Source organism: Ascaphus truei, chromosome 1, assembly GCF_040206685.1.
Source record: "Ascaphus truei isolate aAscTru1 chromosome 1, aAscTru1.hap1, whole genome shotgun sequence".
Taxonomy (NCBI): domain Eukaryota; kingdom Metazoa; phylum Chordata; class Amphibia; order Anura; family Ascaphidae; genus Ascaphus; species Ascaphus truei.
The window spans coordinates 49,232,938-49,256,197 of NC_134483.1; the positions used below are offsets into that span (position 1 = coordinate 49,232,938).

Here is a 23,260-nt window from a genome sequence, read left to right on the forward strand (position 1 = left end):
TAGACAGGTCTGAAACCCTGTCTTTCACCATTATCACCCAGCACACAGCACTTCCACTGCAGCAAGGGATTCTGGGAAATGACATGCAAATGAGCACACAGTGCCACCTTTTATCTCAAGCTCACCTTACTGCTGCGGCACAGTTTATTCGAGCATTTACCCGTTCTGTGCCGCAGCAGTAGCCTGGCGCGCGCCCGAGTGTGACGGGCGCGCGCCGAAGCAGCGGAAGAGCGCCCTCCGATCGGGGCGCTCTCCCTACCACTGCCGGGTCCGCCGGGTCCCCCGGAACCCCCTGCCGCTGTCCCGCGATCGCGGGACACCAGGGCTCCCTCGGGGAGCCCCTGGACACGCGTGCAGGGGGCGCACGCTCCCGATGACGCGTGACCGCGCGTCTATGACGCGCGGCACGCCGAGGGGCGGCCACTAGCAAGCCGGGAGATTTCCCGGCTTGCGGTACCGACCACACTTCAATAAAGTGTGTCGGTAGTGTTACATGACTTATTAAACCAACCTCACACTGATGATACCCATCAAGGTTGAAACATGTCTTTGAGTGGGTTTACTGGCTTTGCATCTCCCAAGCCCTTGCTTAAAAGCTGTTTCTAAAGCAGCATGCATTGGCTAAGGGTTGCTCATGTAATGTGAGCTTGAGATAAAAGGTACACACACACACTCTTACATCACTTACTTTCAGGAACCATTTTACACCTCTAGCCATAAATCTCATCCACACCGGGGGAAGGACAAGCACAGATAACATTCCAAGAGACACTGTTTTTAAGTATACCCTTTTCTTGCTTCATTCATTCTAACATCGCCGGAAGAAGAGATCAGTGTATCTCGAAAGCTCGCACAAATAAAAGCATTTAGTTAGCCACAGAACGGTATCATCTATTTATTTTTTTATTTTATATATATATATATATATATATATATATATATATATATATATATATCAAATCGAAATATTACTGTGTGCTCATTTGCATGTCTTAGACATGTCTGCAACCCTGCCTTTCACATTATCACCCAGCACACAGCACACAGTGCTTCCCCTGCAGCAAGGGATTCTGGGAAATGACATGCAATTGAGCACACAGTGCCACCCTTTGCTTCAAAACCATATGACATGGTCCCCTATAAGCTTCTGCTTGCTGCATTTCACAGCTTTTGAGCACAGCCTGGGTTAAGATGCATAACCAGTAAACCATCCACAGACAGCCATTTTGACCTTACTGGGTCTCACTAAGGATTAACTGTTAAAAAAAAAACATTCAATTGCCACAAACATATTGAAAAATATTCCTTATCAATACCTCTTTTTTCTACAGCAATAAAATAAAGTGAAATGGTTTAGCAAATTTGAATGTATCAATACATATTCATGTATGGGTATTAGGTTATTACCACCAAGAAACAAATATATATCATACATTATTTAGATAAATAGGAATAACCTACTGTAACAAAGGGTGTGTGTATGTCTGTGTCTATACTGTTTTAAAAATGAAATTCACCAGGAAACAGGCAAGGCACCGTTACCATTATTCAAAATGAGAAGTAGGAGTATGACGTACTACTACTGTACTTGACACTTCAAAAATGTTATTTATAACTCCTCACATTCATGTCAATGTATATGTCTCTTTATCCTGTTCTGTTTCAAACTGTCTCTTCAACGGATCCCTCAGCAGTACATATTTACTATTCCAGAAAAACATTATAATATTGCCGGGACAACCCTGGCTGGACTAGCATAATCACGTCATACATACTGCATGTAGCCCTGTGTAATTTTAGGGTTACATGCCTCTCTCCTCCTGTGCAATAATCCCTGTTGAAAGGGCAGGTTTGCCAGGAGTAATCATGAGGTTTGCCCTCATCCCCTGTGATGTGTATTGTGTAGTGAAGGAAGTGACATCATGCTCTGTGTCCACTTACAGTGACACAGGGGTGGTGCCTACTGGAGCTATATAGTATGCATCACTTCCTGAATTTAGTGTTGAAGTGGTGTGTGTGAGTGTCTCATCCCACTTGAATGAGACTGTCTGACCCAACACAGTGCCAGGGCTCTGGCAAGGATTGTGGCCCTCCCTTAGGGGAGTGGTGGGCAGACTATTCCTCTTACTCTATTAGAGAGTAAGGGAAGAGCAAGAACAGCTTCTAGGACCCTGACCAGGAGTGGTGTCCAGGGACTTCCTTGAGGTGAGCAACCTTTATGATGAGCGACTAGAAACCGGCCGCAATGATGGGCAGTCTGCCAGTCAAGATGACATAAAAGAATGTCCAATTTGAAAGAACTTTCTTGCGAGAGAGTGGAGTCATTCAGGGAGAAGCTGCACCCAGAGGTTCTCTTCCAGAGACTCCTCCCTGCTGTCGTGGACACCTGGAAGAGATGGAGGCGCTGTACCAGAAGTGAGTAGTTCTCAGCATTACCTCACGAGCCAGTCCTGATGTACTTCCCCATATCACCACGGAAGACTCAGGAGTCCTGTAAGCCAGCATGTGCAGCACACTATAGTACATGTAACATGGGGCAGTTTCCTCACGTATAATCATTCCCACTTGTTTGTATCAGAGTTTCATTCTTCTCCTTAGAACTATTATTTTTAAAATATAAATAGAAATTACCCAAAGTGGACCACTCCCAAGTTAGATACTGTACAGTTCCCCCCTTCCCAGGACAACTAAACATTGAGGGGGAAGGGCAACGATTGGCCTTTCAGAGTGAGGCTGATCTGACTTGGATATATTGCTTGGTACAACTACAGCAAAATTGTTATCAAAAGGCAGATTCTGTAATCAAAATAAAGGTTTATATTTCGTCTCATGCTAACATACCTGTGTCCAAGCTCATGTGCAATAGTAAATGCCACAGGAAGACCTGAATCTTCATTTATATTACAGCTTCGAAAGGGCTGGCACAATCCAGAGAGGTGAGAAAGACCCAATGTTTCACATGGACTATTCATTCCAGCACAAATATCCTTCCTGAAAGAAAACCAAGTATGGTCATGTTATACAGTATGTAAGATGCTTTACATATGGCTAGTAGCTTTATTAAATTAGGCATGTTAAATAAAAAAATATTTATTTAGCATTAGACTATATTCTAGAGCCACTTATAGCATTAAATATACATGCGTTCCACCATAAAAACATATCCAAGACACAATTTAGGTCTGTATTATAGTAAGTGCGTGCGCGCTAGCATGTCAATGACAAATACCTGTCTCTATGAGAGTGTTTCTAGTGCAGACGCGCGCACGATAGAAAGCGTTGGCGCTGCAGCTTTGCGGAAAGACAAAGAAATGTGCCTCTTTTCGAGCGGCTGCGGTGCCACGTGACACTGTGAGACAATCACAGTGATGCAGGAAAAAAAATACCCATGTGACGCCAAGGCCACGCCTCCTAGTCGCACGTGTCATCGTTTAGCCTATATAGACACAAAATGCTTGCGCCACGTGCACGCACAACGTCATGCAAACCCAAGCTATAATTCCAGCCTTCGTAGTCACAGAGGTTTTTCTGAACCAGGGTTTATGTTCCTGCCAGTCAGTTCCTGCCAGTTATGTTCCTTCGTTGGTTACGTTATTTCACGATAATGCTATGTTATCTTGAAGAAAACGTAACTTTACTAAAGTCCTGACCCTAAAATAGGACACAGAGGCGAGAGAATACCAAAACTAATTATAAAAGTTAATGGAACAAACTTGTACAATTATTATTTACATATTAACTCCTTAGTAGCCCAAGTGTCCTGCTAGTCAAGGGAAACCCACAGCAAGCTGACGACGTAGGGCTACAAAGGGTTAAACCTTATACACACACATATACATACATACTGTAACACTAGACTACCAACCCTCCCACCCCCATGCATAGCAATGCGTAAGGCGTTGCTTGGCAAACAAGGGGTCACCCCCCACCCGCCTCCCCTCTTGAGGCCAACCACCCACCATAATGCACCTATACCACTCTGTAAGCTGTGATAGTGCCGCTCCAGCACTGTCACAAGGAAAGCCCCATTGAACTTAATAGGGCTTTCTGTGTGCAATTTATAGAATAATGGTCTCTGGTTTGAAGTTATCCTTTAATATGTTGACCCATGTCATTAACATTGAGACCGATGCTGCAGAAGTGTTCATCCACTGGGGTGTCTGTTTATGTTTTGTTAATAGTGTGGCAGAGCATGGTCATCCTTTTCATAGGGCCTGTTTCACCTAGATAAAATCCTTTCTTATGTGTCCATTCATGCACATGATGAGAAACATCAGATGAATCACAGAAAAAATGATTCCGGCTTTGCACTCTTGATGTAATGGTGGTATTGATATCCTGCCTGTAGTTTGCACAGTGCTCTGTGTCAGCAGGTTTCACATTGTTTGAGTGAGATGCATCAACATAAAAGTGCGCATAGAAGTTTGTTTTGATGGATTGCTCCATTTTCACACGCATCAAGATTACACAATCCTAAATAACTCTTCCTGTGGTGCATGAAATGTTCTAACACAGGATTTTATGTAGGTGTGAAACATGACAGAAATCAACAAAAAAAGACGGGTACACCAGGGGGAGAACACTTCTGCAGCACGGCTCACAGCATCGAAGAAATGAGAATCACCATATTGAGGGGAAATGTCAAAACACTGATACAAAAAGATGGGAATATAAAATCATGCAAAAAGAAAATTGACGCTCTAAATACAGGCTTCAACAAATGCCCAGACACTTCCCACTTTTCTAACTGCACAGCTAGCTACACATAAAATGGGGGAGCCCCGGCACAGCAAAAGGGTATAGGAGTGAGGTGCTCTCTAGGTAGGGTACAATAGCGTAAACTAAAAGAAAAAAGAAACCTAGTGAAGGAGCACTCAGTCACAGGATGAGTAATGTGATTGTGTTAAAATCAATCTTTATTGTCATCAACGAATATAAAATAAAGGGGTTTAAAATAAAACAGCATTAAACGTAACTGTTATCAGAGTAACATTGCTGTAAAAAGCTCTGTTGATAATACATATGGGAGATTAGTGACCATTGGTCAAAATTTCATGCTGTAAATATCAGCCTTATAGGAATTAGAGTAAAGGGGCTGATATTAATCACTGCTGTATCTTAACTGCCTATGTGGCCAGGGGTATATGTTGGAAAAAATACAACTAGCCTACTAATATCCCAAACTGATGGCGAATGCAGGTACACCTCAAAATTTAGGGAGTGGAAACTGGCAAAGTACACCTAGCAGGGAATATCCCTTCGTGGGGACACGTAGCCGCTATACCGTCAATAGGGATTAAATTAACTGCTGCAGAGGGCAAGTGTAAAAGGCAGTTATTGCATATAGAAATCACATAGGGATCCGTCAAGATCACCTATAAATGAGTGCAAAAGGTGTCTTACAGAAGATAGTGTCCCTGTATATGGGATAGGTTAAATGTCATCTGCATATAACAGCAGCACAGTGGCCCGATATGGATGAACAGTTGCGCTGTGAGCTCAAATGGGGATTTACATCTAATCACCCGACCGATCACACGTGCACAGTAGCCCGATGTGCATAAGCTGCTGTGCTGTGAGGTTGACGGTGAATAATAACCAAACTCCCGACCTGTCACAGAAGTACAGTAACCCGATGTAACTAAGCTGCTGTGTTGTAAGGCTGACGGTGATTTGAATCTGATCACCCGACCGATCACAGCTGACGTCAGTGCAGCTCTACGGCAGGTAGATGCTGCCGTGAGTAGATTAACTCAACGGCTCCCTGCAAAGACCGCCCGGGATAGTGACACACAAAGTGAAACACAGTATGCAATCGTAGCAATTTTAAGTACCTATGTATCGTGTTCTATTCCAGCGCAGCCAGAGCCAACAAGGTAATTAACCATGACACTAAATCTTACATGCACTGTCCCCTACATCGGCACTGATCATATTATATCAATGCCGATGTACTCGAGGACATGCCTAAAATCTTATACAGCAATGAGGAATAAAGGTCCCTAATTACAAAAGAGCCTGCGATGCTAAATAGCTGCACGCAGGATCGTGATGGTAATAGTAATATATGAACGCTGGGACTCCGCAACTTGAAATCAGTATCAGTATATGTTGCAGTCACAATGATAGCGTCCCGCGTGTGTGGGGGAGTATGGTTTCTTTTTTCTTTTAGTTTACGCTAACTGCACAGCTACCCTGATTTTCCTTCTTGCATTATCGAAGGTTAGTTGGCACTCCCATAAACAAAATATGATTTTTGGTGCATGTACTATAAAGATAATGCAGTTATATGATACCGTTTGGAAGCCGGAATCAAGAGACAGCACACAAGGGGGAAGTTGAGAAAAAAAGTGTATGTAGTGAAAGTGGTACATCACTCTCAACTACCCCCTTGTGTGCTGTCTCTTGATTCTGGATTCCAAACGGTATCATATTACTATAAATATATATATATATATATATATATATATCTTCGTGGGGTCTTCGTGACTACATCTATTTGTATCCTGTATCATGAAAGAATTGCCAATCCAGATCCTGATTGCTTCATTGCCCAAACCCTGAGTAAGTGCTATATCTTGTATGTTATTTGTATAATCCTGTGTGTTCACCTTCTTTATGGAATAAACTATATTTATTATATCTAAGTCATGTTCAATTCAACCCAGAGATTTTGGTGTATATTATAACCTTTCACAAGTTACCGTGACATATAATAAACTGGTTTTTGGTCTTCGTTGATATATATATATATATATATATATATATACTGTATATATATATATATATATATATATATATATATATATATATATATATATATATATATATATATATATACATATATATATATATATATCAACTGGAAATATTACTATATACTTATTTGCATGTCGAAGACAGGTCTGCAACCCCGCCTTTCACCATTATCACCCAGCACTTCCACTGCTCTAAGGCCTATATAAAAAAAGAGAGAAATTCTTGCTCAAACCTATTTGTCTACTTACTGGATAGAGAGGTGCTATCAGGGATAATTTCTGAACCCAAGTAGTGGGAGAAAGGTAAAAGCAGCCAAAAGGAGCCTGGGTCAGGGTCAATACAAAAAATATACTTACTCTGGTTCATGGATACAAAAGAAGGCACAAGTACCCTCCTATGCACTTTCTACCTGCTGGAGCTTTATCAAGGAGTATAGGTCCATCAGGAATCCATCTCCTAAATACCCTCCACTAATCCGGGCATCCGACATGAGGACACGTGCCGTCAGACACACTGCGTCCAATGATAGGATATACAGATAAAGCATGATTTATGTTCAACCGAAGCAGATCAGTGTGCACCTCATCCATGGCCTCGCCATGCATCTTGCCGCATTGAGCTGCACTGAGCCTGCACGGACCTTGTCTGTGGTCAGACGGAATTATTTGTGCTGTTGCAGTGGAGCGCATGTCTGGCAGGTGGCGTACTAAATATCTTTGCCTATTATACTATGAATAATAAAGTGTCTGAAGCAGCTGTCTGAAGAGAATGTACACATCTCTTTGTCTAATGACTTTGTACATTCTAATGTTGCATTTTCACAGTTTATTAAAAAAAACACTGTGCATGAACGGAATCTGTCTCGTAACGTTTGTACTGTACATGGAATGACGCTTACTCCATGTGACACAAGACCGGCTTGCACTTGTGCCTATAGGATATATTGCGCCATTCAAGTCGGGACAGGTAAGCGTGCAACTCCATTTGAGATCTACAAGTATATTGTTAAGATGTACCCATACTATTTTATAATTTATGGCATATTCATTCGTTTTTGTTGATTTAACGAATAGTGTACTATATTTTATCAATGAGGAGGTTATCTTTTTTTGTATGTGTAACCCTGCTTCTTTTCCCATTCCCCCAGACTCTACGGTGGTGTCTAGGGTGCATGAGGGCAGATTACATGCGGTGTGGTGCATACCTGTGAGGAACAGGAGGGCCTGAACTTCCCGCGATGTTGTGGGGGAGCCAGGACCGGGCTTCTGGGGTGGTAGCCTCCATGATCTCTTAGTGGTGCAGCGCCTCGATCTTCTATACTCCCAGGAATATGGGACAGCACCTGTATAGAAGAACCCCTTGGGTCCCAGGGTAATACCTTCCAATTCACACACAGTCTTTGGTAATAACGAATAGTCTCTTTTATTGACAGATCATCAATCTCCCAACGGTGGGGGCTTCCAGTAGCCGCAATAACAACAGCAAAGACTGGTTATTACGCCACTCTCCTTCCATACATATAATTCCTCCGCTCCTTCCCTCCAAGTCTCTCCTTCGACAGGATGGTCTGGGCTAGGGCTTCAATGCCCCATGGCCCACCCCCAAGGTTATCCTCGCGGTGGTGCTTGAATTCTTCCCATCACCCCTGGCAGTGGGGTGAGGGCATTGGTCCACCAAGTCTATAATTCTATCAGCTCTACTAAAGGAAGCTGATCTTTCCACTCCTCTCTCTCTCTGCTCCTGCACTCTGCGCAGGGGAGACCGATGTCTCCTCCAACTCCTCGGACCGATCCGCAGGATTCTTTGACTCACGGCATACTAACGGAACGGCATACTCTCGATATCACTATCCAGAAACTCTAACACTACTCACAGGAGTTGGCTGCTAAATATAGAGCTAGCCCCGCCCCTCGTGATGTCAGCAGAACCTTCCCTCTTGCTCACGCCTGCAGCAGAGTCCAGGCCTGCATCTACCACTCAGGATAGGTCTATGAAGGGGGAAAACCCATGATGATTACTGGTGCCTGACCTTAACAGGACTTAACACAGTAGAAGGGAGATAGGTATAGCCTGTGCTGTTTACAGGGGGGCTACATATGTCTGTTTTTTTTTATTGTTTTGCGTATTACCACTGCTGTAGTATGTTGTTTTTCCATTATTTTGTTATATATTAATTTTCTTCATATGGAATTTGATTCACTGTATTTAAACAGATTGAGTCAGGTATTTGTTTAGTATTTTTTATGTATAGCATTTGAGGGTGCCAGGACGACTGAGTTAGCCTATGTCCTACCTTTAATGCTATGTGTCTGACGTCACGCGTCCTCACATCATGACGTTCGTATCGGATGCCCGGATTAGTGGAGACATTTAGGAGATGGATTCCTGATGGACCTATACCTAAGTTATCTATTGTATCTGCCACCAGTCTCCATGGGTAATGAATTCCACATGTTAACTGCCCTTACTGTAAAGAACCTTACAGTAACTTTGTTGCTATTGAAATCTCATTTCTACAACCTTAAGGGATGACCCTGTGTTATTTGTACTGCCCTTGGGATGAATAGTTCTCTTGAAAGCTCCTTGTAATGTCCCCAAATATATTTGTATATCATTATCATATCCCCTCTTAGACACCTGTAAACAAATCTAATTCTCCTTATAAATCAGATTATTTAGCCCCTTTATGAATTTGGTGGCTCTTCTCTGCACTTTTTCTAGTTCAACATAGCTTTTCTATGGACTGGTACCCCAAACTGTATTCCATATTCAAGATATGGGTGGGGAGGGGGGGGAGGGGGGGAGGAGGGGGGGAAGGGGGGGAGGAGAGAGGGGGCGGAGGGGGGGGGCGGAGGGCGGAGGGGGGGAGGAGGGGGGGTAGGGGGGGAGGAGGGGGGGAGGGGAGGAGGGGGGATGGGGGGAGGGGAGGAGAGGAGGGGGAGGAGGGGAGGAGAGGAGGGGGAAGGAGGGGAGGAGGGGAGGGGGAAGGAGGGGAGGGGGAAGGAAGGGGGGGAGGGGGAAGGAAGGGGGGGGGAGGGGGAAGGAGGGGGGGGGAGGGGGAAGGAGGGGGGGAGGAGGGGAGGGGGAGGAGGGGAGGGGGAAGGAGGGGGGGGGAGGAGGGGGGGAAGAAGGGGGGGGGAAGAAGAGGGGAGGAGGGGGAGGAGGGGGAGGAGGGGGAGGAGGGGGAGGAGGGGGAGGAGGGGGAGGAGGGGGAGGAGGGGGAGGAGGGGGAGGAGGGGGAGGAGGGGGAGGAGGGGGAGGAGGGGTCAGAACCTCACCCGTGAACAAAGCTAATGGTCAAGCCATGCTGTGTGTCCGGGAATATGCGATCGCAGAGAACATACCGGTAACTCTAATTGCCAGGAACCTGTGCAGGGTGTGGGGGTTCCCCTGGTAAAACCGTGCATGTGGTATCCTGACTGCTAATACCTATGCTGGATGGCAGGCCTTTTCATGTGCAGCTTCAGAGGTCTGCACCTCGCTACCGCAGAGCTCGGGTGTATGTTGACTTTAGCACTGTTTTGGGCATGGTGTAGGACTTATTTTTTCCTTCTGGCTTTTCCTATCTAACAACATTTACTGTGTTTACAGTCAGTTTAAGAACAAACTAAAATGAAAGTATTGTGGTGATTTTCTTTTGGTGGAGGCATGCTTTTACTTTTTTTCAACCGCATCTATTATGTAACCATTATATGTAATATAATGGAAACAATTATTTGTTAAACTTTGAGGGATAAGGTTATTTTTAATATAATTCTTTAGGCTGGATGCTTCCCATCATAGTTTAATTTCTCTTTTGTATCCCCTCTCTAAGTAAAAAAAAAAAAAAAAAAATCCTATTATCTGGAGTTTCTGTGGTGCGGTGTTCTGCTGGGTTAAGTGAAAATACATTGTCAGCTTCTTATTGCCATACCTGTAAGTTGAAATCTACTTTGTGGGATAAAAGCCTGCCATGTGGATAGTGGTGAGCTATGTATAAGAAAGAACCAAAAGGTTCAAATAAGGTTCAAAGGTTCAATACATGAAAAAGAGAAATACCTGCTCAAACCTATTGGTCTACTAAGTGGATAGAGGGATGCTATAAGCCGGCAGGCCTGCACAACTCCAGTCCTCGAGGGCCGCAAACAGGCCAGGTTTTCAGGATATCCCTACTTCCCCTAATGAGGGTAGTACATTGGCAATCTCTACTGCTGTATCAGACCTGCTTTTACCAATTCGCTGTCATATTGACTTCAATAGAATCATAACATCTTGATTCTTCAGTGTTCTATTTTATTTGAGTTATTACTCCTAATAAAGTGTTTTAAATTATACATTCCTCACCCAGCATACACATTTATTCATCTGTCTCCACCAGTGTACCTGTGATCTCAAGTGTATGAGGGCTCTCCTTGGGGTTCTGTTTCTCGTTGTTGCCTATCCCTACTTCAGCACAGCTGACTCAATTGGTGGCTCAGTATGACTGAGCCACTAATTGAACCAGCTGTGCTGAAGTAGGGAAATCCTGAAAACCTGGCCTGTTTGCGGCCCTCGAGGACTGGAGTTGGGCAGGCCTGCAATAAGGTATAATTACTGAATCCGACTATGTATACAAGATCCGTATTAAAGCAGTCGAGGACCTCTAAATAAAACATTACATTTAATGAGTCTATAACTAAAACGGTGCATGGAAGAAAATAAGATAGGTTAAAACGAGAAATATATTTTTCTCAACTGGTGACGACCTCTGCTTCTCGGATACCAAGGGGCCACTACAAATATTAGTGTAGCCCCTGTAAGTAAGAGCGGGCTACTTATCCTTCTCCTACTGGAGTAAGCCCTGTAAGGGCAGGCGCCAGTAGTAAGCATGGGTTTTTCTCCCCTTCAAGCCCTGCCTGGAGTGATGGAGGCGGGCCCCCTGACTCTGTGCAGGCCTAGACAGAGGGGAGGTCCTGCTGACATCATGAGGGGCAGGGCTGACTCTATTTAGTGGCCAGTTCCTGTCAGTGACTGTTGGTTCTTGTCTGTCCTGGGAGTTGGAGGAGAGGAGTGATGTTCTGTCCTACGTACAGAAGAGAGAGTAAGGAGACCAACCTATGAGTTTGGAGAGTGAGCAGCAGCAGAGTGGACCAATGCCCCTCACCCAGCTAAGGGGGTGAGGGGGCGAATCAATCCCCACCCAGAGGATACCCTCTGAGGTGGGCATAGGGGTATTGAGGCCCCCACAGACCATCCTGCTGGGAAGCCTACTTGGAGGGAAGGAGAGGAGAGAACAGGCCTGTACATTAGGGAGAACTGCTTCCTATGAACTGTTGACTTTGCATGAACTGCTGTGACCTACCTCACTGTGTTGCCAGACAATAAAGACCTTGCTGATATTTTACCCAGAGACTGTGTGTGAGTTAAGGAGCATTCCCCCTGGGACCAGGGTCTTCTCTGTAAGGGTCCTACCCCACATCCCTGGGGCTTATAGAGAATGGAGGTGCTGCACCACTAAAGAATGAAGGCAATTACCCCAGAAGCCTGGTCCTGTTGTCCCCAACACCAACGTGGGAGACTCAGGCCCTCCTGTTCCAAGCAGGTACGCACCACCCAAGTACCCGTAGCCAGCCTCACTACACCCTAGATAGCCATCTGTGTCTGGGGAGGGGGGAATATGGGCTACATTAGGATGCAGTATAATAAACTTCAAATACAGTGAAGCGTTAAATAATGTCCATGTGGACTGGAGTAATGCACTAACGAGTCAATGTGTGAAGGAACATTTAGTTTATTGTAGAGAGTGTTAAAGAAACAGGTGTAAATATATTATATCTACAAGAGAGTAGATATTGTGAGGTGCAGGCACTCATGATAAAAAGTGCTAGCGTCATTCAGACCTAGAGTGGTTAATAAACGAAGATACCACAGAGGAGAACTGGTGCACAGCCGAAGGAGGCAACGCTGGACGGGGTGACCATTTGAAAGATATATTGTTTAAAAAACATGATGATAGAGTCCTGGCAGAGCCTCTAACATGTTTCACGCACAGGGCGCTTTGTCAAAGAGCATCACGGCACTATATATTAAAGGTTTCTGGAGCACCGGATTAGAGGACTAGTCATAGTTCACTACCAAACAACACTAGAGTAGTTAATTCCCTCTATTTTTGTCTTGGTAAGGATCTAACACTGGGCGTTTGAGGACTTCCCCAGACTGAGCAGGTCACAATCCTTGCAACATAACTGGTGACGTCAGAATGACCTGACATTTATCGTCCAATCCGAACTTCTTCAGAGGTGGGGGTGTGCTCCGACTGTTAAAGGTCATGTAAAGACAGTGGTGCCCATGGCAACAGGTTTCTGTATCCTCAAAATCTTGTTGAGATGGTAATTTTGGTGATGCTCTGGATTTGTCTCTTCGCCTGACTCAGTGCCTTATTTCCATTCCACCTAATGGTATTGGCCTGTGGTTATATCATAAGAGCACTGAAACCATATTTAATTTAAAACAAAATGAAAAACTATATTAATTTACAGTGCTATGATCTATATTGATCTCTACTGTTTGTATCACTTTTATTTTACTGTTGTTCCTTTTTATTACAAAAGCTTTTTTATCTGACTTTTCTCTATGAGCTAACACAATACCATCCTCTGTCTTTCAGTCCTAATAGCCAAAGCTAGTACCAATCCAAAATAAACATACCAAAAAAAAAATCCTATCTGAAAATACACATTTCAATATATTTGAAATTATTAACCTCTTGAATGCCAGTGAGGCTATCTAGTAACTGACACTGTGGGGACAAAACTGCTAATGCTGCTATAGATACAGTCTACTGTATTTAAAGCAAACTTCCATGCTCTTTAACTCAAGCTGATTCCACTCACATAAAAAAACCCTGATTTAATTTTCTTCATCTATTCTTGCCAAATCCTGAAAACCAAGTTCTCAAGGATGGTGGATATCTGCAGGAACCTGACTGGAATTAGCTGACAAACAGTAAATTACATTAGGAGACTTAAAGCCCCATGCAATAATCTCAGACAATGCAGCTTCAGAATTTAAAAAAAAAATTGTTTGGTGCTATTTCCCCGATAAATAAATGTCCACTTTGTCTAACTCAATAAAAATTGGCTGTTCACAATTTCAGACAAAATACCCCAGGTAATTAGCATATACAAATACAGCAAGCATTCAACGGAGTGATAAAAAACAGCTCATGATTGACGGAAAGGGCCCTATTCAATTAACCCTCAAAATGCTGTTTCAGCTTTGCTACAACAACAAAATTGAGACCCCTCCTGAAAAATGTGTACACTTTTCTACTAATTCAATAAGCATCTTAATCGGCAACATTTTCGGTGGAGGAGAATAGACAAGAATTTGGATACTGGAAAAAAAAGAGGCCTTTAAAAGTGCAGAGGGAGTTGCATTTTCTTCTTAATTGTTGCTGATTTCTATCTTCATTATATAGGTATGAATTGAATACAGGTATGAATTAAATTGCAATGTATACTTTGCATAATAAATAATGAAACACTTGAATTAACCCTTTCAGTGTAGTGCATCATGCATGCCTTCCTGTCTGCTATGGTAAGGGTTACTAATTCTGACACCTCAACTTATCCTAACTGCCCACTGCATGCAATAGAGGTGTATGTCACGTTAGACCAGACAGCTTACACAGGGATCACAGCACAAGGGACGGTAAGGGGTTAAATACACTGTGGTTTATTCTGGCAAGAGCCAACAGGATACATTACAAGCATAGGCACAGTTAAAAACACTGTAAAACACTCATGACAATCAGTTACAGTAATTATGGGGTTAACAGAAAACTCCTATCTCACTACAGTAGGTGCTGGGCCCGGCGAAAGCCAGCTTACCCAGGATTTCCCGCGTAAATCAAATCATCTCTGTAGAATCAAAAGGCTTCTGATTGCCACCTGCCCGTATTTCCAGCTAGTCTCTGCTTCACCAGAGTGTGACAGGAAGAGTGAACGGGCCAATCACAGATGAGGGGGTCACGGCTTGTCATTTGCCGATTGTGACGCACAAGCGAGCGGGAGATACTGTTTGGACAATCTCAAGCGCCTACTGATGCCATTGCCAGCTGTGATCTGAGCTGGAATTCCACGAGCGTGAATGAGATGGCTCCAATATGGCAGTGAAGTAAACAACTCCACTTTTAATCTGTGGGCGTCTCAAACAAGTGCCCTTTGCACGTGACCTTCTTTGGGCCCTGGCCTTTGTTCCACACATTTAAAAGCACTTAAGCGGCCAGGAAATAGGAACCTATGTGATGATACATAAGCATCCCCCCTCCAGCATAGGAAAACAGATGTCCAGCAGGGTGCACAGTTCTGAAGGTGAAAGTCTCTGGCCTGGCCCCAAAAGTCCAGCAAGGTGGTACTACAGCCCTACATGTGTAAAATAATCCACACTTAGCCCATACCAGTTCCAGTGCTTTCACATTGAATAATGCATTACATTTTTTACAGTGCCTATGAAATACATACAGAATACAGCTCAACCCCCTTATAACGCTGTGCTTTGGATCCAAAGAATCACATCGCGTTATAAGCGTATCGCATTAGAAATAATGTACAATTGTATGCATTGTACAATAAAGTATTTAAGATATCAATAATCGTGTTGTAAAGTATTCATAAATACGAAAATTGTGAGCCACGCTTGCATCGCGTTATAAGCGGATTCGCGTTGTAACGGGTTGCGTTATAATGGGGTTGAGCTGTATATGGTAAAACACCAGTGCCCAACATTACCCACAGTAACCCGGATGAGAACGGAAAGCAGGACAGGCTTGACCTTTGTTTTTAGCAGCCCTGCTGCTTGTTTTGTCACAGCTATTGCTACCTGATAAGTCATACAAAGGGTTAAGGCCGAAATCCCACTTGGTCCCCTGTAAAAAGGCAATAACTAATAAAAAAAATAGCAATGTCAAAATACAACCCGAAGCTTAATCCAAAATCTAATAGCCTGTTGTAATCCATTAGCAAGCGTGTCCAACAACGACCCAATCTCAACACTGATTGAATCCCATGAGCCGCTTTGGAAATGACTGTAGCTGAAACTTAAAATCCTTTCTTCTTTATCGTCCATCTTCATGTCGAAAGCACTTCCTCATTTTGTACATCCATTCTCGGCCAACAACTGAAAGGGTATGGCGGGGATTACCGTCACATACCATATGTAAAAGGGTCACGTCACATCATAAAGCAACCAATCAGAGTACTTGCATTACCACGTTTGGTGCCTTTACTAAGGACATCATATTTTTAAAAATGTTTTTTGACCCCATTGCAGCATTAAGTCCTGAACCATGCGTCCGTGATGTAATAAGCTAATTTAAATATGCAATTATATTCAAAGGAATTAATTGACCATATTTCCCAGCTGTCTCAGGTGTGTTCACCGGTATCTCTCCATGTGGAGTTAGAAGTGAGTCTATTAGGAAGCATATGAGTTAATGAGTAGTCTACTAAATAGGCAACCCTCTCTGAAAGTATCTCACACACCTCATTAATGTAAGAGCTCCTTCATGCCATCTCTTTCTTTCACATTTAAGTGGTTTATTTCATGCACCATTCTCCTGCATCTTTTCTCTTATCCTGACGTACAATTTACTTTACACACCAAAGAAAGGGTTTTATTTAAGTGGGGAATTTGGGGCACATTCACACAAGATTTGCTTCATTACAGATGTCTTTCCTTATCACATTTTTTTAGGCAGATTCTCAGGACTTTTTGACATTTCTTTCCCCCTTTTTGTAAGCAGCAGGTACAGTATTTAACTTTTGTCCTTTCTCTGGGTTGTTTCTCAGGTCTGTTCAACTATTCTAAAGTTTAACTAATAATTTATTGATAACTGAAATGTTTCCATAGCGAGAACTATTCTGTGCAAATTAAGTACTGGATGAATATTTAATACCCTCTCCCTCTCATTTCAAAGTCACTCAGGATGTTTGAATATACGTAGATTCTCTGACGAGTTTTGCCAATATTACTCAAAAGTTCAAGCAAAAGTGTCAAACTCCACTTGAACTTTACTCATTTTGCCCAGACAAAATATCACAAATTGTCACTTTTTTGAAAGTTGGAAAAAAGCATTGCCAAACCGAATTTTGGGAAGTTCAGACACTTCTAGTGAAGGGGTTATGGCTCTTTTTTCAGAACTTTTTGAGGTAAAATAGAGCAGAGCAAACCCACTCTTCAGAGCATGTTGAATAGGGCCCAAAGTATTTAATGCACTGCATGAATGTAAGGGCTTATTCACTCACTACATCTGTCTCTCCCATTAAAGTGGTCTCTTTCACTCATTATTACCTCTCACACATGCTCTCTCTTGTCCTAACATATCATTTACACACAAAAATGGCCCCATTTATTTGGAAAGACTTTGGTGATTTTCCAGGTATACAGACACTTTTACCCAAAAATTACCTCATTAACATGGTTTTTTTCTTTGTTTAGAATTCTTCTAGCGGCTTTTTTCTTATTTTCTTATGTAACAGTGTTTCCCCCACCAGGTGGGAGATTTGGCCATTACTGGTCGTGTAGTGCATGATACCTGCTGGTAACAGGAGGGCTGAGTCGTCCGCCAATTGTAGTGGGGACACAGGACTAGGCTTCTGGGGTTCATACCCTACATATTTCTTTAGCAGTACAGCGCCTCTATCTGCCGTAGGCTCCAGGAACTGAAGGCAATCTCCCACGGTAGAACAATTACCTCTCCCCCCAGTAAGCTCACGCACCAGGGAGGAGATATTACAACAGGAACGGTTTATTGTCTCTTCTGTACAGCACAGTAACAAGCAGGCTTCTGCCCGATGCAGTAACTCTCAGCTACCACTGAAGGATAGACCCTGGACCATCACTACAGGCCAAGGGCACCCGCAGCCATCCTAGCTCCTCCCTGACTCTCTAGCAGAGGCAGAGGTATGGTCCACACACTCTCCCCCTGTCACGATCGTGCTTGCCAGAAACCGGGACCGGGCCGCGGGGCTGAGGTGGGGATATGAAAACACAGACCTTAGACCTCGAAGCCGGTTCAGGGTTGCGCAGTCCATAGTCAAACATAGCCAGGTCAGGATTGGAGAAAGCAGGGTTAACGTTATCCAGGCATGGATCAAGGCAGACGGCACAGGAGCGGTGGTCGAGGATACGAGCCGAGGTCGTCATCAGGCAATCTTGGGTAAAGCTACTTCAGCGTAGAAGGCAAGCACTTGGAGTGAAGCCACTTCAGCGGAGACGCTTCAGCAAAAGTGCTGCAGCGTGACAGGGAAAGGACAAGAGTCACAGGAACATGAAGCTTCAGTACAGGGACTTCAGCACAGGAACCATCTCCACTTGGATGAAGCAGGAACCAGAAGCCACAGTGCTGGGAATCCAACGCTTCAGCACAGGAAGGCAGGAAAAGTTCAGTGAAGCCGCTTTAGCGTGGCAGGGTTTCTGGAAGGAGGGAACAGGAACACAGAAGGGCAAAGGCCACAGGAACCAGGGGTGCAGACACGCCACAGGAAACACTGGGGGAACTAGCGTAGCCACTACAGCACGGCGAAGGCAAAGTCTGCCAGGAACAAGGAAAGCAGCACCGGGGCTACTAAGCAAGAAGGCCTTGGGAAGCAGGGGACTAGGAGCAGGAGACAAGGCACAAAGAGGCCTAGCAGGCCAAACAGAGAGTCCGTGACAAGCACTGTTACTTGCAATTGGGATTGCAAAGTCTATGTCCAGCAACTTCCTGAGGGCGGGGCAGTAACTAAATAGCACAGGAGGCCAATCAGGCCAGAGCTGTACAGGAGGCAGCAAGAGGCAGGTGATTGCAGAAGCAGGGAATAGTTTGTCTGGAACCTGCCAAACTCCTGAAGGATGGGTTCCAGCCAAACCCAGGAGCGGATTCCTCACACCCCCAGAGGGAAGAGGACTGGAGAAGGCCCAATATTCAGCCTCTCCACTGTGTGACCTGCCTTCTTCAAGTGGGGAAAGGCACTCCTAAATTTGGGCGGTACCTGCCCTTAAGTACAGCCAGGAGGAGGGCATCAGGTCTGACTCATGATTGGTCATGCCCAGGCCTGATGTTATTGCCTCCCGCTGTCACTCAAGTGCAGCACCAAGGAGGGGGGAAACCCATCAACTACTGGCAAGGCCTGTTTATACCAGGGCTTACTGCCAGGAGGGAAGCAAACTAGTAGCCACAGATGGCATGGTTACACTTATCTTCGTTATTCTGGGTCGCTTCTCAGCTCTGTTAACTATTGTACATTTTTGTTAAGTTATGTGAGCTTGCCTAAAATATGTAGTGTAATTATAATTGAAAAGTTAACATAACAAAATATTATCTTCAGCGTATTTTAAATACTGGCCCTTTGCCATTATCTTAACACAATATTTTATTTTCAATGTTATTATTAAAATTGTTTTAACTTACACACAAATCAACCAGACTGACGGGTGAGTGCCCAAACTCGGTTCTTTTTTCTCCTTACCTAGAGTTCTTGAATAATTAAAGCAGAATTTTCTTTGCCCATTTTTATTTATGTGAATAAATACAGCAGTTTATGTTTACGGCAATGCAATAATCTAATCTGCCGGTCAATCCCTACTCCATGATCCATGAAGATCCTGCTTCCCAGGGTATCCAATACGGCTGCCTATTTCAAAAGAGGCATTGGTGTGGCTTCCTAAATGATTGCTAAAGTATAGCACCCCAAGGAAGTGTATTACATAAAAAAAATCATTAGAAGGGGCATAAAAAGGAACACACCTGAGATACATGCAAAGTGCATTCAATTGGCAATCTCCCCCCCCCCCCCCCAGTCCCACCCCCATCCCCCATAATGCAGGGTCTGTATAGGAGTAACTGTTACAGCACTTTTAGCTGAACCACACTTAACACGAGCCGTTATTTGAAATGAACGGGAGGCAATCCTAACTTTAAATAGCATTAAGCCTATGCTAATGATATCATTAACTGCTGTTGTTTTTGCATATAATCACTTAATTAGCTTTGTGGATATGCATTAACCAAAGGCAAAATCATTTCTGTTAATGCTAATAACAGAACGCGACGTTAAAAAAAATCGTTGAGTTTCCGGACCTCTGTGGATCTGGGCCTGTATACTCACACGTAGTGCCGACAAAAGGCAAAACAATAACAGCAGTAGAATGTGAGGCACCCTTTCAGAAGCTGAATGCAAAGAATATTAGTTACTTTTATTTTGGATGTGTGTAACCATAAAGAAAATGTTTTTAATTGTATTTTAAATATAATTAATCTATTTGCTATTATGTTATACAGGCATACCCCGCATTATCGTACGCAATGGGACCGGAGCATGTATGTAAAGCGAAAATGTACTTAAAGTGAAGCACTCCCTTTTTCCCACTTATCGATGCATGTACTGTACTGCAATCGTTATATACGTGCATAACTGATGTAAATAACGCATTTATAACAGGCTCTATAGTCTCCCCGCTTGCGCACAGCTTCGGTACAGGTAGGGAGCCGGTATTGCTGTTCAGGACGTGCTGACAGGCGCATGCGTGAGCTGCCATTTGCCTATTGGGCGATATGACCTTACTCGCGAGTTTACTTAAAGTGAGTGTCCTTAAACTGGGGTATGCCTGTAATTATAAAATAAAACCTTTTATTTTTTATTTTTGGTAGCCTTTGATAAACAGTGTTTTGCAACTGAAAGACTGACACAAAATTGTATGTAATGCAGATCAAAAAGAAAAATGTCAGTACTTCAAGTTGGTATTTACAATTCATTTGACTTTATAGTAGCATTTCATTTTTAAAGCACTTCTCGTGATGCATATAATAAATGTTGTAAAGGATTCTGAAAGAAAATATTGTAATGCCTCCATGTCCTACTGTATTTATTTATGTAATCACTTTTTATTAATTTTTCAATTTTCCAAAGCAATGATATAAACAGAAAGATGATATTATACGGAACCAAAATAAATATGAAAAGGACAAAAGGGAAAACAAAAAAATGTAAAAAATATATATTGTACTAAATAAGTATTAGGAGTGCATCAGAAACAAAGTCATAACACTGTGCCCAGGACATACTTGAAAACGAGAGGTAACTCTCAAATGTATTACTTCCTGGTAAAACATTTTATAAATAAATATCAAAATTACCCAGAGACAAAAATAACTATATAAGTAATGATAATGATTGTTGGAATAGGTGTAATCCCCTCAAAATACAACATAGTGGTGTAATAAATAAGTATTGTAACTATAAAGTAGAAAGGTGAGATTGGACTCCTCCTCCTCCTGTATTTGTAACCATGTATTATTTGTCTTAACTCTGTGCCAAGGGCACACAGTACTTGAAAACGAGAGGTAACTCTCAATGTATTACTTCCTGGTAAAACATTTTTATAAATAAATAAATAATCACCAATAAAAATAGCTGTACACAATCCTGTCGACTATTTACAAACAGCTACAATATAACCTTATCCTGAACCACTTTTGGGATTGTAAGGCTATACAGCTTCCATTTTGAGAGGAATTTAGTTTAATGTTCTACAGTAGTTCAGATGCAGCGGACGTTATTCGAACATATCACAGAGCCATTTTCGTGTGCGCTGCTGTACTCCACGCGGTCAATCACGCGGTTGTTTCGTTTGAATTTCATAGATCCCGATTTCTTCGGGTGCAATTCTTTGCGTTTCCGTGGCAGAAATGAATGAATTGTAATGTGTACAGTACAGTACTGTGTCAATTTGCAGGTGTTTAAAAACCAGAACACTAAAATGCCATTTTCTGCACTCGATAAAACACGAGTCAACACGCAGTAATGACGTGCCATGACATGGGTATTCCGAGGTATGCAACGCGTGAAATGTTCGAATAACGGCCGCTGCATCTGTAGTTATATTTGTCCTAGAGAAATGTAGATTTCATGTATGCTGTGATACAATATAGTCGACCAACACGAGAATTTTTGATAATGGAAGTTATAGTGTACAGAGCTTTCAAAAGCTCACAGGTTTCTTGAAGAGGTACTATATGCTTGAAGAAACATATGAGGTTCCAAACATTCTGTACAGTATAATGAGGCCTTTTTTAGAACTTTTGCTCAGTGTCAGTAATAGGATCTGAGGGTTCATTTGCCAAAATAGGAGAAAATCGTCTCGGTCAAGCAGGGCAAACCTTGGAGTTGTACTTTAACACAATGTTGATTTTTTAGCTAGCACACAGCAGTCTGTAGAAAGGTTTACTAATTATGCAATGCTTTAACCCAGGCTGTGCTGAAAAGATGTGTAATACAGCAGCTATAAGTTTATAGAGCTGCATGTTAAAATGGATTATAAGCAAAAGGTGCTTGTTTGCATGTAATTTCCCAGAATCCCTGGTTGCAGTGAAAGCACTGTATGCTAAGAGATAATGGTGAAAAGCAGGGTTGCAGATCTGTCTGAGACATGTGAATGCGCTCACAGGTGATATTTTATTTGCCAACATTTTGCTATAGCTACTGTAGCACAAGAATAATATTTATCAGTTTTACGTGCTGGCAGTCTCCTATGCGCCCAGGAAATAGTGCAATCAAATAAAAAGCAACCAAGTAGAGGAAGCTTTAAATGTACTTTTATACCAAAACGTACTAATCTTCCTACGTTGTTTTTTTGTGGAGTGGGAGTGAAAGTGCAAGTTGTGTGTGGTTGGGGCAAATGATTTGTGTGGGCAGAGTGAAGTTGTGTGGTTTTAGTAAGAAAAAGAGCGAGTGGTGTATGTGTGTATATGAGGGGAGGACGTGTGTGTGGAATGCCAGAAAGAGTGTGAATGTGAGTACAGTAAATATGGTGAATGCGGAAGGGAAGGGGAGGGGGATGCAAGATGGAAAGTGTGTGGGACAGGTGAAGATAATGTGTATGTGTGATTTTGAAAGGGGATGAGTGTATACAACAAAAGACAGAGAAGCCCAAAGCTACATACTGTATACAAAGCTAGTATATCCAATATGACAAAAATACACAGTGAAATACCTATATATTCTCTTGAAAAAGGGTCATTTAGTTAAACTCTTTGGCTAAAGCATTATAAGCCTGCAAGCCACATCAAGGCATGACCAAATTTGCAGGTCCCAACACTACCTGATTAAAATTCTTATTTACCTCTATAATTAGAGGAAGAATGATAACATTGGATTTGTCTAAACCCAGCAACATGGAAAATACCTGCTTACTTGGAAAGTAGGGAGGGGCGAGCTTAAACCCTGGGGGGAGGGGACACTAACCTCCAATACAGCTGAGACCAGCTGGAAAAAGTTAATAAACACACAGAATTCCCCCTCATAGGTAGGAAGCAGGGGGTCTCCGGAGCTGAATCCCATTAATTTCAGCTCTGGGGACCCCCTCTTCCTGAGATACTTACCTCCTTAGGGGTTGCTAAGGGAGGGCTTAAATCCCTTCCTCCCCCCAGCCCCCCCACGAGGCCTAACAATCACTGGGGCAACTATAACCTTCACCCACCTCCTCTACCACCAACAAACTG

General features: G+C 43.0%; 1 protein-coding gene across 1 annotated transcript in view; it reads right to left on the reverse strand.

Annotated features, from left to right (window-relative positions):
- The window catches only part of ADAMTS12 (ADAM metallopeptidase with thrombospondin type 1 motif 12), a 609,209-nt gene that overhangs the window by 266,427 nt on the left and 319,522 nt on the right, over positions 1 to 23,260 (reverse strand). The window contains exon 7 of the mRNA XM_075587768.1: positions 2,842 to 2,991. Within this exon, the coding sequence (XP_075443883.1) occupies positions 2,842 to 2,991 (150 nt within the window). The remainder of the gene's footprint in view (positions 1 to 2,841; positions 2,992 to 23,260) is intronic.